The sequence below is a fragment of the Mustela lutreola genome, chromosome 14 (genome assembly GCF_030435805.1).
Source record: "Mustela lutreola isolate mMusLut2 chromosome 14, mMusLut2.pri, whole genome shotgun sequence".
Taxonomy (NCBI): Eukaryota; Metazoa; Chordata; class Mammalia; order Carnivora; family Mustelidae; genus Mustela; species Mustela lutreola.
In genome coordinates, this window is record NC_081303.1 from 11,983,813 (window position 1) to 12,000,822 (window position 17,010).

The window sequence follows — 17,010 nt, forward strand, 5'->3', positions numbered from 1 at the left end:
CCACAGTAGTAGACTTCTAAAAGTTCAGATTTGGGGTTCCCTGGGTTGTAATACTTGGTAGTCTCAGTAAGCAGGCTCCCTCTGTGTGGCCATATCCACAGCTATATCTCCTTCAACTTTCCACACTTCTTACCTTCCAAAAGGTTGTTGCTTTTCTACTTTTCTACTTGTAGACTTGCGTTTTTGTTCTCTCAGTTGTCTAGTCGATTTCTTGGGTGTTCAGAATGATTTGCTAACTATCTTTGTTCAAGGGATGAGACAAGCTTAGGGTACACCTACTCCTCTGCCATTTAACTCCTCTCCTGAAAAGCTCCTGAGTAGTGCTTCTTAGTAATATGTGTGTAGAAAATGGTTTTGAATTAAGTAATCCTCAGTAAGATTGTTTTATTTGAGGGATGAAGTTGCTTGCATCATGTATGTAGTAGATTGAAGGGCCTGTGATCAACCAGTCATATATTCTTTTCAGGAACATGTCTTCAGAGAACTTAAAAAAAAAAAAACTTCTTTTTTTTTTCCCCCAAGTATGTATTTGTTTTTGAGGGAGAGTGCATGAGTGGGAGGGGCAGAGGGAGAGGGAAAGAGAATCTCAAGCAGACTCCTCGCTGAGCATGGAGCCCAGTGAGGTGTTTGATACACGACCCTGAGATCATGAGCTGAGGTGAAATTGGAGTCCACTGTTAACTAGCTGTGCCACCCATGTGCCCCTCAGAGAACTTTTTTTTCTTCTGGTGAATAATGACTAGTAATGATTTATTTTGTCCCAAAAGTTGTTCATAGTTCAATTTTTCATGACCAGTTGTTTTCATCTAACTCGATCACTGAAATTAAAGGTATATCATCAGGTTTAGTTAAAGACATCATAGTTTCTCAGATTTGAAAAAATACTCAATTGTGAAAAAATTCTGGTCAAATAACTCAATTTTTGAGCTAATCATATCTATTAACATAAATATTGATTGATTCACATTGTACAAACTAAAAAAATTTTATTAGAAGTTTTTCCTGTGAATATATATAGCGTATAAGACTTTTTGTACAATTCAAAAGATGATAATAAAATGAACATCTCTTTGTCCTTTGAGCCAGCTTAAGAAATGGGATATTAACAGGATCTTAGAAACACCTGTGTGTCAGTGTATTTCTCTTTTTTCTCCAGAATAAATCATACAATGAAATTCCTTGCTTTTCTTCATAGATATATCACTTTGATAAGTTCCTATAGAAGATTATTTATTTTTGCCTGTTTTTGAACAGTAGGTAAAGGAAATCATACTGTATGTTTTTGCGACTTCTTTCTTAGGTAGTGTGTTTTTGAGGTTGCTTATGTTAACCTTAAAAATAGTTATTTTACCAGCAAAAAAAAATAACAGAATTGCTATTTGAGGTATGCAAATTATGGCAAAACCATAGATAAATCCAGCAAACAAAGGAGAGGAACAATATTTTATGGCTAATAAGGAGGAAGTTGAGAGTTGTTTTGAACAAAAATCTTTTTTGAAGCAAATCAGGAGTTCAGGGTGATAGTGGTTTCTCCCTGGCTGAGCTGCAGGGGCGGTCATTTCTTGTAGGAGATGCAGTACTCATCTTTTCCTGTTGGGGACCTGTAATTCATGATTTGAGTTTTTCTTTTGGGGTCTGTAATTGGCAGTTCTTCCTGTAATTGATACTGAGTGGGACAGCTCCCCCCTTCCAGCCTTTCCTTCTTTTCTTCCCCACTTTTTCAGTCACGTTATTTTCTTAATTTAAAATCAACTAAATTAACATATACTGTATTATCTTTTTCAGAGTTAGAATTTAGTGATTCATCAGTTGCACTTAATACCCAGTGCTCATTACACCACATGCCTTCCTGAATGCCCATCACCCATTTACCCTGTCCCCCCGATCTAGCTCCCCTCCACCAACCCTTAGTTTCCTACAGTTAAGAGTCTCTTATAGTTTGTCTCCCTTTCAGTTTCATCTTATTTTTCCTTCCTTTCCCATGTGTTCATCTGTTTTGTTTCTTAAATTCCACATATGAGTGAAATCATATATTTATCTTTCTCTGACTTATTTCACTTAGCCTAATACCCTCTAGTTCCATTCACATTGTTGCAAATGGCAAGATTTCATCCTTTTTGATGGCTGAGTGATAGTCCATATTTCTTTGTACCACATCGTCTTTATCCATTCATCCATCGATGGACTTCTGGGCTCTTTCCATATTTTGACTGTTGTTGATGTTGCTGCTGTAAACATTGGAGTGCATGTGCCCCTTTGAATCACTATGTTTATATTCTTTGGATAAATACCTAATAGGGCGATTTCTGGGTCATAGGGTAGCTCTATTTTTAACTTTTTGAGGCCTCTCCATACTGCATACCAGTGTGCATTACCACCAACAGTGTAAGAAGGTTCCCCTTTATCTGTATCCTCACTAGCATCTTTTCTTTACTGACTTGTTAATATTTGCCTTTCTGACTAGTGTGACCAGCCTCCCCTTCTGCATCCAGAATTCACTATAGTGAGGTTTCCCTTTATTAATTTTCACTTAAAATAGCTATGTTTCATTTATTTTCACTTCCTTTTATTACTTGGATGTATGAATGAACCAGTTTATCTTCATGTAGATGGACATTTGTTTGCAGGTTTTCATTATTATGGATAATGCTGAATAATATGGTCTTCCAGTTGCATACATGAGGGTTTCTCTACGTGCTATTATATGTTGAAGATGGAATCTCTGGATAGCAGGATATGCGTATATTCCATTGAAATAGCTAAATGGGAAACTTAAATATAGTGCTTGTATTCATTTACATTCCCACTAGCAGTGGACAAGATATTATTCCTCCCAACACTTGTTTTTTTCTGATTATTTAATTTTTGCCAGTCAGATGTATGTGAAATTGTAGCTCATCGTGGTTTTAGGTACAGTTGTTCAGTTGCTATTGAGTTGGCTGTCTGTTGATATATTTATGGGCCATTGGAAACAAACCAATTGAAAAATTGTGTATTTCATAGAGAAGTACACAATTTTTCAATTGGTCTGTTTTACTTATTTTTTTCATTTTAAAATTTTTATTGAAATTCTAGTTAGTTAACATACGGTACAATATTGGTTTTTAGAGTAGAATTTAGTGATTCGTCACTTAAATACAACACAGCGCTCATCATAACAAGTGGTTTGTTTCTTTTAAATAAATTGGTAGATGGGCATGTAAGAGATGCAGTACTTATCTATTCCTGTTGGGGCCTATAATTCATGATTTCTTTCTCAAGTTTTTCTTTTGGGGTCTGTAACTGACAGCTAATGTTTTTTCTTTTGGGGTCTGTAATTGGCAGCTCTTTGTGTAATTGACACTCAGTGATATGGTTACCAATCCATTTCCAGTTATATGTGTCACGGTTAAATTACTTCTAGTTAGTGTCTTGCTTTTATGGTGACTTTTGATGAAAAAAATTTTTCTTAAAGGTTTATTTATTTTGAGTGAGAGAAAAAGGGAGCACATGTGTGAGTGAGCACGGATGGGAAAGGGCAGAGGGAGAGGAGTCTTAAGCAGACTCTCTGCTGACCTTGGAGCCTGACTTGGGGCTTGGTCTCATGAAGCTGAGATCACAACTTGAGCTGAAAGCAAGAGCTGGACTCTTACCTGATTGTGCCATGCATGTGCCCAGATTTAAAAATTATTAATTGTCAAATTTATTAATTTTTAAAATAAACTATACTTTATCTTTGTTAAAAAATTCTTCTCCAACCCAAAGTCCTAGTGTCCTGTATATTGTCTTGTAAACAACCTGGAATGACTTTGTATATTGTGTGAAATACTATTCCAATTGCATTCCTTTCCTGAATATAACCATTGTCATGTGTTAAATAGTCCATTCTTTTCCCACCATTGTACTGTGCCAGTACTATTATAAATTATATCCATATGTGTATGAGTTGCTTCTGGGCTCTCTGTTTGGCCAGTTTGCCCATCTTCTTGCCAACACATACTATTTTAATTACCCTAGTTTTATTATAAGTCTTGGTTTGTTAATAGTGCAAGTCTTCGTCCTTTTTCTGTCATGTTTTTTGTTTTTGTTTTTGTCAAAAGTATCTTGATTATTCTTGGTTTCTTCATTCATCCTTGTAAATTTTAGAACTCGCTTGTCAGGTTCATGAAAACCCCGAGTTGGATTTTGATTGTAATTACATTAAATTGCAAATATTTTGGGGTGAATTGACCTTTTAACGATACTGTGCCCTTCTGTCCGAGTACTTTTTGTTTGGGACTTGAACATTTTCCAGGAAGTATTTATAGTATATTAAGTATATATATTTGTAGTATATTAACTATTTGTAGTGTATTTGTAGTATAAGGGAAGTAATGTAGCATATATTTGTAGTATAGTATATACATCTTTTGGTAGATTTATTGATAGGTCCTTTTAAAAGTGCCATCATAAATATCTTTCTAGATAATTTCACAAAAATGTTTTTGATGTATAGGAATGAAATTGAGTTCTGCATAATATTTCTGTCCAGCAGCTTGCTTGATTCAGTCATTGTAGGCATGAGGCATATTGCTTTTTTTGTGGGTTTTTCCCCCTTGTGCTGTACTTTTCATCTCCATGATGTACTTATTTTATAACTGGAAGTTTGTGCCTCTTAATCTCCTTCACCTATTTTGCCCATCCTCTCATCCACTCCTGGCAACTACCAGTCGGTTCTCTGTAATTAAGAGAGTGTTTTGTTTTTTGTTTTTTGTTTTTCCCGAGGGTGGTTATGTATTTGAAATAATTTATTTGCATTCAGAGTAGAGAATTCACTAAAGAATATTATCTATCTATACATTATTTCATTTTGAAGCACATTTTTATGGAAGATGAATTTTAATACATAAATTTCTTAAGAAATTTTTTTTAGTGTAGTTGACACAAATGTTAACATTTGTTTCAGGTGACAACTTGCTGATTCAACTTCTCTTCATGTTATGCTGGGTTCACCATAAGTGTAGCTGTCATTTGTCACCATAGAACACTATTAAAATATCATTGGCTATATTTGCTATGTTGTGTCTTTTATTCCCATAACTTACTGATTCCATAGCTGTAAGTTGTATCTTTGCTCCCTTTCACCAATCTTCACCATCCCCCACTCCCTTCCCCACTGGTAATGATCAGTTTGTTCTCTGTATTTACAGGTCAGATTTTGCTTTTTGTTTGTTTATTCATTTGTTTTGTTTTTTGATTCCATATATGAGTGAAATAATTTTCTATTTGTCTTTCTCTGACTTATTTCACCTAGCATAGTACCCACTAGGTTCATTCATGTTTTTTTTTTTTAATTTTATAATTTTTTATTTTTTATAAACATATATTTTTAAGCCCAGAGGTACAGGTCTGTGAATCACTAGGTTTACACACTTCACAGCACTCACCAAAGCACATACCCTCCCCGATGTCCATAATCCCACCCCCTCCCCCCAGCAACCCTCAGTTTGTTTTGTGAGATTAAGAGTCACTTATGGTTTGTCTCCCTCCCAATCCCATCTTGTTTCATTGATTCTTCTCCTACCCACTTAAGCCCCCATGTTGCATCACCACTTCCTCATATCAGGGAGATCATATGATAGTTGTCTTTCTCTGCTTGACTTATTTCGCTAAGCATGATACGCTCTAGTTCCATCCATGTTGTCGCAAATGGCAAGATTTCATTTCCTTTGATGGCTGCATAGTATTCCATTGTGTATATATACCACATCTTATTTATCCATTCATCTGTTGATGGACATCTAGGTTCTTTCCATAGTTTGGCTATTGTGGACATTGCTGCTATAAACATTCGGGTGCACGTGCCCCTTTGGATCACTACGTTTGTATCTTTAGGGTAAATACCCAATAGTGCAATTGCTGGGTCATAGGGCAGTTCTATTTTCAACATTTTGAGGAACCTCCATGCAGGTTCATTCATGTTTTTACACATGGCAAGAGTTTATCCTTTTTATGGCTGTGTAATATTCCCCCCCCCCCCTCACACAGACACATACACACACACCACATCATTAACCATTCATCTGTCAGTGGACACTTGGGTTACTTTCATATCTTAGCTATTGTAAATAATGCTGCAGTTAGCATAGGGATGCATATATCTTTTTGAATTAGTGTTTTTATGTTCTGTGGATAAATAGTAATGGAGTTACTGGATCATATAATATTTCTATTTTTGATTTTTTGAGGAACCTACATATTTTCCAAAGCTGTTGCACTAATTTGCACTTCCACCAACAGTGCACAAGGGTTCCTTTTCTCCACATCTTTACCAATACTTGTTACTTCTTCTCTTTTTAATAGTAGCCACTCTGCCAGGTGTGGAGTGGTATCTCACTGTGGTTTTGATTTGCTTGTGGGGTTTTCTATGTAGATAATTACATCATCTGTGCATAATAACAGCTTCCTTCCTTTTCAATCCTTATTTTTATTATTTCTTTTCTTACTGTACTGACTGTATCATTATTAAACTGTTTAGTAGGAGTGACAATAATGATAGTTTTAATAGAAGATGTCCTTATTTGCCTCTTGATTTTAAGGAGAATATTTTTAATATTTTTCTTTAAAGTGTTAAGTTTGCTATTCTGCTGCTGCTGTTGTAGCTATCAGTTATCAGGCCATGGAAGTTTCTTTTGTTTCTCTTTTGTTTAAAGTGTAGTTTTTATTTGAATCTCCCTGATGGCTAATGATGATGAACATTTTTTCATGTGTCTGTTAGCCATTTGTATGTCTTCTTTGGAGAAGTCTCTTTCATGTCTCTGCCCATATTTTGATGTGATTATCTGTTTTGTGTGTGTTGAGTTTGAGGAGTTCTTTGTATATCTTGGATATCAGCCCTTTGTCTGTACTGTCATTTGCGAATATCTTCTCCCATTCTGTGGGTTGCCTCTTCATTTTGTTGACTGTTTCCTTTGCTGTGCAGAAGCTTCTGATTTTTTTTTTTAAGGTTTTATTTATTTATTTGACAGAGATCATAGTAGGCAGAGAGGCAGGCAGAGAGAGGAGGCAGAGAGAGGAGGATGAGCAGAGAGCTGAGCAGAGAGCCCGACGTGGGGCTCGAACCCAGAACCCTGAGCAGAAGGCAGAGGCCTTAACCCACTGAGCCACCCAGGTGCCCCCAAAAGCTTCTGATCTTGATGAAGTCCCAAAAGTTCATTTTTGCTTTTGTCTCCTTTGCCTTTGGAGACATACCGTGAAAGAAACTGCTGTCGCCAGTGTTGAAGAGGTTACTGCCTATGTTCTCCTCTAGGATTCTGATGGATTCCTGCCTCATGTTGAGGTCTTTTACCCATTTCAAGTTCATCATCATTAGCCATCAGGGAGATTCAAATCAAAACCACATTGTGATACCACCCTATATCAGTTAGAATGGCCAAAATTAACAAGACCGAAAACAACATGCATTGAAGAGGATGTGGAGAAAGGATAACCCTCTTACACTGTTGGTGGGATTGCAAGTTGGTGCAGTTACTTTGGAAAACAGTGTGGAGATTCCTTAAGAAATTAAAAATAGAACTTCCCTATGACCCTGCAATTGCACTATTGGGTGTTTACCCCAAAGATACAGATACAGTGAAAAGAAGGGCCATATGTACCCCAGTGTTCATAGCAGTAATGGCCATAGTTGCCAAACTAGTGGAAAGAACCAAGATGCCCTTCAATAGACGAATGGATAAAGAAGATGTGGTCCATATATACTATGGAGTGTTATGCCTCCATCAGAAAGGATGAATACCCAACTTTTGTATCAACATGGATGGGACTGGAGGAGATTATGCTGATATGCTGAGTGAAATAAGTCAAGCAGAGAGAGTCAATTATCATGGTTTCACTTACTTGTGGAGCATAAGGAATAACATGGAGGACATGGGGAGATGGAGAGGAGAGGTAAGTTGGGGGAAATTGGAGAGAGAGATGAACCATGAGAGATGGTGGACTCTAAGAAACAAACTGAGAGTTTTGGAGGGGAGGGAGTAGGGAGGGTGAGCCGGTGGTGGGTATTAAGGAGGGCACGTATTGCATGGATCACTGGGTGTGGTGCATAAACAATGAATTCTGGAACACTGAAAAGGAAATTTTAAAAAATTGCTAAAAAAGGTGTAGTTTTTAAAAAATCGCATGAATGCTTGTATAATTTTATTGATCTGTGTTTGTATATAGAAATATTCCTTTCTTTCTTTAAAGATTTTATTTATTTTTTTGTTAGAGAGCGTGAGCACAGGCAGACAGAGTGGTAGGCAGAGGCAGAGGGAAAGCAGGCTCCCAGCCGAGCAAGGAGCCCAATGTGGGGCTCGATCCCAGGACGCTGGGATCATGACCTGAGCTGAAGGCAGCCGCTTAACCAACTGAGCCACCCAGGCGTCCCAGAAATATTTCTTAAAATATTGAATTTTTTTTCCAATTTGTTTATGTGCTAAATCACATTAATCAGTTTTCTAATATTAAAACAACTTTGCATTCTTGGGATAAACCCAACTTGGTCATGTTATTTTATTTATAAATTGCTAGATTAGTTGATAATTTGATGAGATCTTTTGCATCTGTATTTTTGATGAAATGGGTTAGCTTTCCCTCTTGATTTATTATTTGGAAAATTTCATTAAAATTGGAATTACCTCTTAATGTGTTTAGTTGAATTTGGAGGTAATGCTCTTCAGGATTGGTCTTTTTTTGTGGAAGATTTTTACACTAGTGATTTAGCTTATTAGATAGTTCATATTTTTAATTTTAAAAACACAGTTACTCATTCTAGGAATTTGTTTACTTCTATATTTTCCAATTTATTGGCATAAGCTTTTAATGATATTCTCTTACCACCCATTTAGTCTCAGCAGCATCTGAAGTTTTGTTCAGTTTCTCATTCCCAGTATAGATTTTTCTGTTTTTATTAGTTTTTTTTCAACAAACTGTCCTTTGGCCTTGTTGAGCCTTTGTATTCTATGCTTATTTTCAAATTAATTAATTTTATTTATTTTGCTTTCTTATTTATTTTCTTCTACTTTGAGTTTATTTTTTTGGTCTAATACTTCATGGTCTCTTTAATACCTTAATTTTTAAGTTGTTCTTTACCCGTGTAAATACTGAGAGTTCCCCCCTGCCCCAGTATATACTAGTTTAGTCTGCTTTTGTTATATAGTATTTTATTATTACTGTGTAGTTCTGAGTATTTTCTAATTTTTATTAATTTCTTCCTTAATATTGGTTTAGGATATCAGAGCTTATGGTTTTTTCTGGTAACCTTTCTGTTATTGATTTCTAATTGTATTATACTCATATAATTTGGTTTTTATGTTCTCAGTACTTTGGAATTTTTTGGAGGCAGCTTTATGTCTTGGCATGTTGTCAAAATTTGTAGAAGTTCTGTGTGTATGTTTTTAAATGATATTCTCCAACTCATAGGTGGGGCATTACATGCATGGTGCTCATTTTTTTTTTTTTTTTTTTTGTCTTTTTGGGTTATCAATTACTGAGAGTTACAGTAAAATATATGAAGGTGAGTTTGTTTCTTCTTTTATGTCTGTCAGTTTAGCTTTACGTATTTTGAGGTTATGTTGTTTGGTCCATACATGTTTAGAATCATTATGTTCTGGTTATACAGCCCCCCCCCCTTTTTAAGCTCTATGTATGGCTCCTTTAAATCCTTAGTCTACTAATGCATTTCCCCCTAATATCTCTTTTGCTTATTCTAACTTAGTTATTTCGTGGGAGGGGACGGGTTAATAGTAGCTTCTACTTTTTCTGAAATTTTGCATAAATTTGGGGAAGAACCTACTAAAACAAGAAAAAACTCACAGAATTTTATGGAGGGCCAGCAAATCTAAATATTATGTATTTGGAAGAATTACTGTAAAATATGCAAACTTCCAGCCGTATTCATAAGGAAAAACAATAAAAAAAGATACAAATATACAGTATTAGCATAGTTTTAAAAGGGCACAAAAATAAAAAAAATTGTTATGTTCCTTAAAAAAAAAGACCAAAGAAAATTATTTTACTTTATCCTAGTAAATTTGAAAATTTCAGTGCAACATATGAATTTGTAGAAAAGTATAACATAGTTGTCACAAGAAGAAATAGAAAATATGAAAATGACAATAATATGAAAGTCAGCTATTAAAAGTCCACTGGAAAGATGTTTTCATTAACATGCTTTATCAGACCTTATAGTCAGAGTCTCCGCTTTCATCTTCTCTTTGTTTTTTTTTTTTTTTTTTAATATTTTTATTTATTTATTTGTCAGAGAGAGTAAGAATGTGAGCACAAGCAGGGAGAGAGTAGGCAGAGTGAGAAGCAGGCTCTCTACTGACAGCAGATTCTCAACGACTGAGCCACGCAGGCGCCCCTCTACTTTCATCTTCTAAAAGTTTTCTGGTTTTGTTTATCACCTTGAGATCTTTAAACAAACTGTATTTTGTGTAGACACTGAAAAAGGAGAGAAAGCTACTTAAACATACTTAATGAGGTTTATTGATCATTGGTCCCAAACCAGATGAAGACAGTATAGAAAAAAAGATAATTGTAGATCAACATTGTTTATGAACACAGATATAAAATTTTAAAAGCAAAGCAATGACATCTGTGTATTAAATAAATTCATTACAACCAAGTATGATTTATATCAAGGTATATAAAGATGTTTCAAGTTTTAAAAATCTTAAGTAATATACTAAATTGAAAAAGTGAAATAGGAAACCAAATCCTCTTCATGGAGATTGTAATTAAGTCATATCAGCTATGTATGAGAATACCTGTTATTCATAATTCAAACACCCACAAACACTTGGTGGTTTCACTTTTTTTTTCTTTTTGCCGGAGGTTGGGGGGAGTTGGTGGTGGTGCGCATTTGATTGGTAAGTAATAGAATATTTCTAGTTTGTTTGTTTGCATTTCTCTGATTTCTTGTGAGTGCCATTTTCTGTTTATTAGCCATTTGTATTCACATGGAACATTTTAAATGGAAAAATAACACTTATTGCACAATTTGTTTACTTGAGGATAGGGACTATTTATCTTTTGTATCTCTAGCGTCTTATAAAATGGCTGGCATACAGCACAGGTATTAGAATGTACTTTGTGAGTGAATTGAGTAAATGATTAGTAAAACTATGAGCCTTCAGAAGAAATTTGTGGCTTAACTCATTTTTGAATGTCTAAAATAGAATACTTTTGCAGTGCCAAAGAAATGGGATTTTTACCAGCAGGTTTCAGAAAATAAAGAATAGATAGGATTGTTTGAAGTCTCCCATAAAACTTGGAAAACTCATAAAATCCTAATTACACATAATTGTGCCGTACTCATTTGTAGTGCTTTCAGGGAATATGCTACTGTATGGAAAAATGATTTTTTCTTTTGGCATACTATCATCCTTTGTATCTTTCCTAAAAGATCATTTTAGCAACCGTTTATGTACCTGAATTGTATAAATTTCATTTATAGAGAGAATTTCATTTAGTTTTAAAAAATAGTTTCTTCCCACCCCTTTCTCCCAACCCCCCTCATAGACCTGTACCCCTGGGGATAAAAATATATGTTTATAAAAAATAGTTTCTTTGAATCATTGAATACCCCATCAAAAACTAATGATGTACTATATGTTGGCTAATAGAATTTAAATTAAAAAAAAATTTTTTTCTTTTCCTGTTCTGCAGTAGTGTTTCAGGTGTTTGAAAATGCTCCATTTTTGACTTTTTAGATAAGTAGGATGTTACCTAAAAGAAGGTATATGTGGAATTACTCTAGATTACAAATAACTGTAGTTGTCTGTGATGAAATGCTGTTTTTGGATTTAGGGTCGGTAATGAGACAAAATTATGGAGCATATACTTTATTTGGGTTCAGGTTATTTGGAAGTCTTGAGGTAGGAGGAATATAAAGTGAGGTAGAAGCTGTATTTAAAGAACTGCTAAATGTTATGTTGTAGGCCGCTGTGTGATGTTTTTTAGCTGTAGCTGGCAACTGGACCAGCACTAGACTCATACTGGCTGACTCCACATCTTTATTTTTATTTTATATATTCTGTACCTACTCACCTTAACCATGTATTCCTGAAACGCTGATACAGAAGCTGGGAAAGGGAGGGACACAGCCTCAGATTACTCCTAGATGGATAGATGACTAATCTTCCTTGTGGTTCCCTTATGTCCCACCTACAACCTTGCAAATAGTCTATTTGTCAATAAACTTTCCGCCAGTTATGATGTATTTCCATTTGGAACCCTGACTGGTACACAGTGGCCATAGTCTCACCAATTTGTCTAGTCTGGTTTGTTCAAAAACCAAGGTGCCTTAGTAATTTTTTCGAAGTGTTCACTTCATTTGGTGCCATTATTTTGTGTGTTTCCTTTTTCCTAGGATGAGCTCCTCCATACCGTCATTCAAATTTGATATTCCTTTGATCATCTTCTTACTTGTGTGAATTCCAAATAGCCAACCTCTATTTCCTTTCCTTATTATCTAAAACACCACAGAAGTCTCTACTAGACTGAGATATGCAGTGTGGAATACCCTTCTTTTTTTTTTTTTTTAAGATTATTTATTTATTTATTTGACAGAGATCACAAGTAGGCAGAGAGAGAGAGAGAGGAGGAAGCAGGCTCCCTGCTGAGCAGAGAGCCCGATATGGGGCTTGATCCCAGGACACAGGGATCATGACCTGAGCCTAAGGCAGAAGCTTAACCCACTGAGCCACCCAGGCACCCCCCTTCTTTTCTAATCTAGTAGAGCTAAATACCTTCAGAACAAATCAATTTGTAAGGACTGCCTCGCCTGTTTCACTCTCCTAATGCTCAAATAAATATTACTCTTGCCCCATGGAGGGAAGGGGACGAGACCTGTATCTATAGACCCTTTAATCATATTACTCCTTTTTTTGTGAGACCGAAGAGGGACATGAAGGGAGGAAAGGAAGACAGGTTGACATTTCTCTCAGAGGCAGCAGAACATACACTGATTTTAAGATTTTTTAAAAATGTCAGTTTATCAGCTATTATTAATAGGGTGTCTGAATTCCTTGTATGGTATTCAAGGCCAATTACATTTTCCGCTTTCTGGGTCCATTTTCTTTGCCTTTCTTCTCAAAATTCTGTAACAGCAGTGGAATATTTATTGTCATCACCTCATGGTCATTTTCTTGCCTCTCTGCATTTGCTTATATTGCTCCCTGTGCCTGGAATGTCTACACTGCAAACCCAGGCAAAGTAGCAGAGTTCTACTTAGTCCTCAAGGTGCAGTTCTGTGTTATGTCATCTGTAAAGTATTAGTGTTCCATTCTCACCTATCTTGAAGCACTTTATATTTACCTCTCTTAGAAGTTTCATCCCACTGTTAAATTTTGTATGTGTGTCTACTGTCTGTCTGCCCTGAAGACTTAGAACTTCCTGAAGAAGGAAGGTATCATACTGTACTGATAATTGTTCAAACTCCGGTGAGTGCCACCATGTTTTATACAGTGTAGACTCTTGCTAATGGTGTTAAAAGGGTATATACATGAATGAGTGTGAAAGAAATCTGAATTTACGTGGTTGGAATTGCTGAAGCTCCTTCCATGAAATTTGCTTTTACTTCTTGGACATTTGTTGTTAAAATAATATGTCTAGCATTGAGTGTTAGAATTCTACGTGAAAATGAATTGACCTCCTTTGTACATTGCTCTTACTTTGCATTATTTCTTAGGTTATTAGGTGTTTAAAAGTATGTTTATCACAAAAAATGCAATTCACATGCAAGAAATAAAGGAAATTGTTTTCTTATGGAAATTAAATGTATTTCTTCTTAATATAGTTTGATGGGATTATGAGGTATTTTGACTTCATTCTTAATTATCATTTGAATGTTTATTGCTTAAGAAATGCCATTATGTATATACCTAATTTAAGTAATTGATGTTCTTTTGTTTCAGCCAAACCATTTACTTCTAAAGTGAAACAGATGCGCCTACACAGAGAAGACTTTGAGATACTGAAGGTGATAGGTCGAGGAGCTTTTGGAGAGGTAAGAGATAAAGTTTTTATTAAAGTTCTGCTAATTGTTGTGGAAAAAATTTTATACAGTTTATGAGAGAATTTAACTGAAATATGATGTCCTTGCTATCATTATATGATCAATCAGAAAATATATTAGTGTTTGGATGAAATATTTCTACATGGAATTTTTTTCCAAGATGTTTTTCTTCACATGTCAGTGGAAGTTTCCTTGTGCCGGTACCACAGTCTTACATACTCTAGATTAAGAAGTCTCAATATCTGATACTGTAATTACTCCAGCTTCCTTCCTCTCCTCCTCTGTTCTTGGCCCTTGATATTTTCATAAAATTTTACACTGAATGTTTCAGTTTCGGAAATACTCTTAAAAATCCACACCCATACATCTACTTGAATTTTGATTAGGATTGCCCTGAAATAGGAGATTAATTTGTAGATAATTGATACTTAATGATACTGAATCAGCCACTTGATAAAGGAATGTGGTATTCTTTGTTATTTTAATTAGAATTGTTAAATTTCATTTTCTAGTTGTTTTTTTGCTAGTAATTAGAAATATCGTGGAGTTTTGTTTGCCTTCATACCTAGCAACCCAGTTGATTTTACTTTTCAATTATGAATTGTGTTGGATTTTAAGAAAATGTTTTATCAGCATCTTTTAAGACACTTAAGGCTTTTCTGCTTTACTCTGTTAATGTGTTGAATTACAACGATTTAGTTTCAAATGTTAAACTAACCTTTCATTTCTAAGATAAGCCCAACCTTGTATTATCTTCATGTCTCATTGCACTTAGCTTACTGTGTGTGTGTGTGTGTGTGTGTGTGTGTGTGTGTGTCTGTGTTCAGATTCTTGGAGAGAAACTGGCTTGTAATTTTACTACTTAAAATGCCAATCAGGGGCGCCTGGGTGGCTCAGTGGGTTAAAGCCTCTGCCTTCGGCTCAGGTCATGATCCCAGGGTCCTGGGATCGAGCCCCACATCAGGCTCTCTGCTCAGCGGAGAGTCTGCTTCCTCCTCTCTCTCTGCCTGCCTCTTTGCCTGCTTGTGATCTTTGTCTGTCAAATAAATAAAATCTTAAAAAAATAGTAACAAAATAAAATACCAATCAGATTTTGGTATTTTGGTTATGCTGGCCTCTCTTACTGTTCTCTGGAAGAGTTTGGGAAGATTGTTATTTCTTCCTTAAATGTGTAGAAGATTCCACTTGTGAAACCATTGGGCCTGGAGCTTGCCAATAAGACAGTTTTAATTTCTTTAGAGGAAATCAGATTGGATTTTCTCTCTGTATGTTAGTTTTGCTAAGTTCACCCATGTCATCTGATTTTTCACAGTTATTACTATACTTATTATTTTTACCTCTCATTTTTTCATTTTTCATGCTAGAACTTTATCAGTTTTATTTTTTCAATGAATTAACCTTTGCCTTTTGAATTTTTCTATTGTATATTTGTTTCAGTAATTGCTGCTTTTAATATTTTCTTCCTTTTATTCTCTTTGTTTTTTTTCCCTTAAGATTTTATTCATTTATTAGAGAGAGAGTAGAAGGCAGACGCTTAACCAACTGAGCCACCCGGGTGCCCCTTTTTTCTTTTCCTTCTTTTCCTTTCGCGGGAGCATCAGCAGGGTAAGGGTAGAGGGAGAAGTGGGCTGTACTTTCTTTTGTTTTAAGTTGCTATTCTTTTTATAACTTTTAGAGACAGATAATTAGAGCATTGGTGTCTAGCCCTTTTTTTCAAATGTGTGTTTAAGGCTATACAATTTCCTCTAGACAGCTTTATCTACAGCTGATAAGTTTTGATATGTCATATTTTCTTTGTTATTTTGCTCAAAATACAGTGTGATTTCTAATGTGATTTCAAATTTCCATTGTGTTTTCTTTTTTTTTTTTCCTATTAACTTAGAAGTTTGTTGGTCAGTTTCTAAATACTTGGAGGGTTTTCTAAGTGTATTTCCCTTACTGAGTTGCAGTGTAATTCCGTAACAGTCTCTGTGCGTGATTTCAGTCCTTTGAAATTTGCCATGCATTGTTATATAAATATTAGGTTAAAATCATTCACCTTGTTCAAATCTTCCACATCCTTACTTTATTTTCTCTGCTTGATTTGTCGTTTCCTGATAGAGGATTTGTTTAGTCTTTATTTCTTTTATTTTTCACTGATAACAAATATAAAGTTATTGTATCTTCCTGGTGATTAACTCTTTTAATCATAATAGAATGATCCTTGTTGTCTCTAAATAATGCTTTTTGAAATTTTCCTTAATTTGATGTGACTAGAATGATTCTAGATCTTTTTATTTGTATTTTCATTAAATATCTTATTCCATGCTTAGAGTTTTAGCTTTCTATAATCTTATGGTATGTTTACTGTTCAGTAGAATACAGGTTTGGTTTGTTTGTTTGTTTGTTTTTTTAAGGGAACTCTACCCCCAGCTTAGGGCTTGAACTCATGACCCTCAAGATCAAGAATCACATTCTCTACTTTGTTTTTTAAGTTTTTATTTACTTATTTGACAGATCACAAGTAGACAGGGAGGCAGGCAGAGAGAGAGGGGGAAGCAGGCTCCCTGCTGAGCAGAGAGCCCCATGTGGGGCTTGGTCCCAGGATCCTGACATCATGACCTGAGCCAAAGGCAGAGGCTTAACCCACAGAGCCATCCAGACTCCCCTTTGTTTTTGTTTTTGCTTTTGTTTTTTTTTTTTTTAAGATTTTATTTACTTATTAAGAATGACATTCCCTACTGACTGAGCCAGCCAGGTCCCCCAGTTTTTATTTTTTAATCCAGTCTGATAATCTCATCTTTTAATTGAAGTGTATAGTCATTTGACTATATGTAATGGAATTATTTATTACTATTTGTTTTCTATTTATCTTGCCCATTCTGTATTACATGTTTAATTCCTGGTAATGGAGTATTTTAAATTATTCTCTCCCTCATTTATTAATTTCTTAGTTTAACTTTTCATTTGGTTTCTCTAGAGATTGCCATACGTAGTCGTGGCAAATTTGTATT

At 35.2% G+C, this 17,010-nt stretch overlaps 1 protein-coding gene across 16 annotated transcripts in view; it reads left to right on the forward strand.

Annotated features, from left to right (window-relative positions):
- Positions 1 to 17,010, forward strand: part of CDC42BPA (CDC42 binding protein kinase alpha) — a 336,405-nt gene that overhangs the window by 62,563 nt on the left and 256,832 nt on the right. For all 16 annotated transcript variants that reach the window (XM_059145519.1, XM_059145527.1, XM_059145524.1 and 13 more), the window contains exon 2: positions 13,917 to 14,008. In XM_059145519.1, coding sequence (XP_059001502.1) covers positions 13,917 to 14,008 — 92 coding nt within the window. The remainder of the gene's footprint in view (positions 1 to 13,916; positions 14,009 to 17,010) is intronic.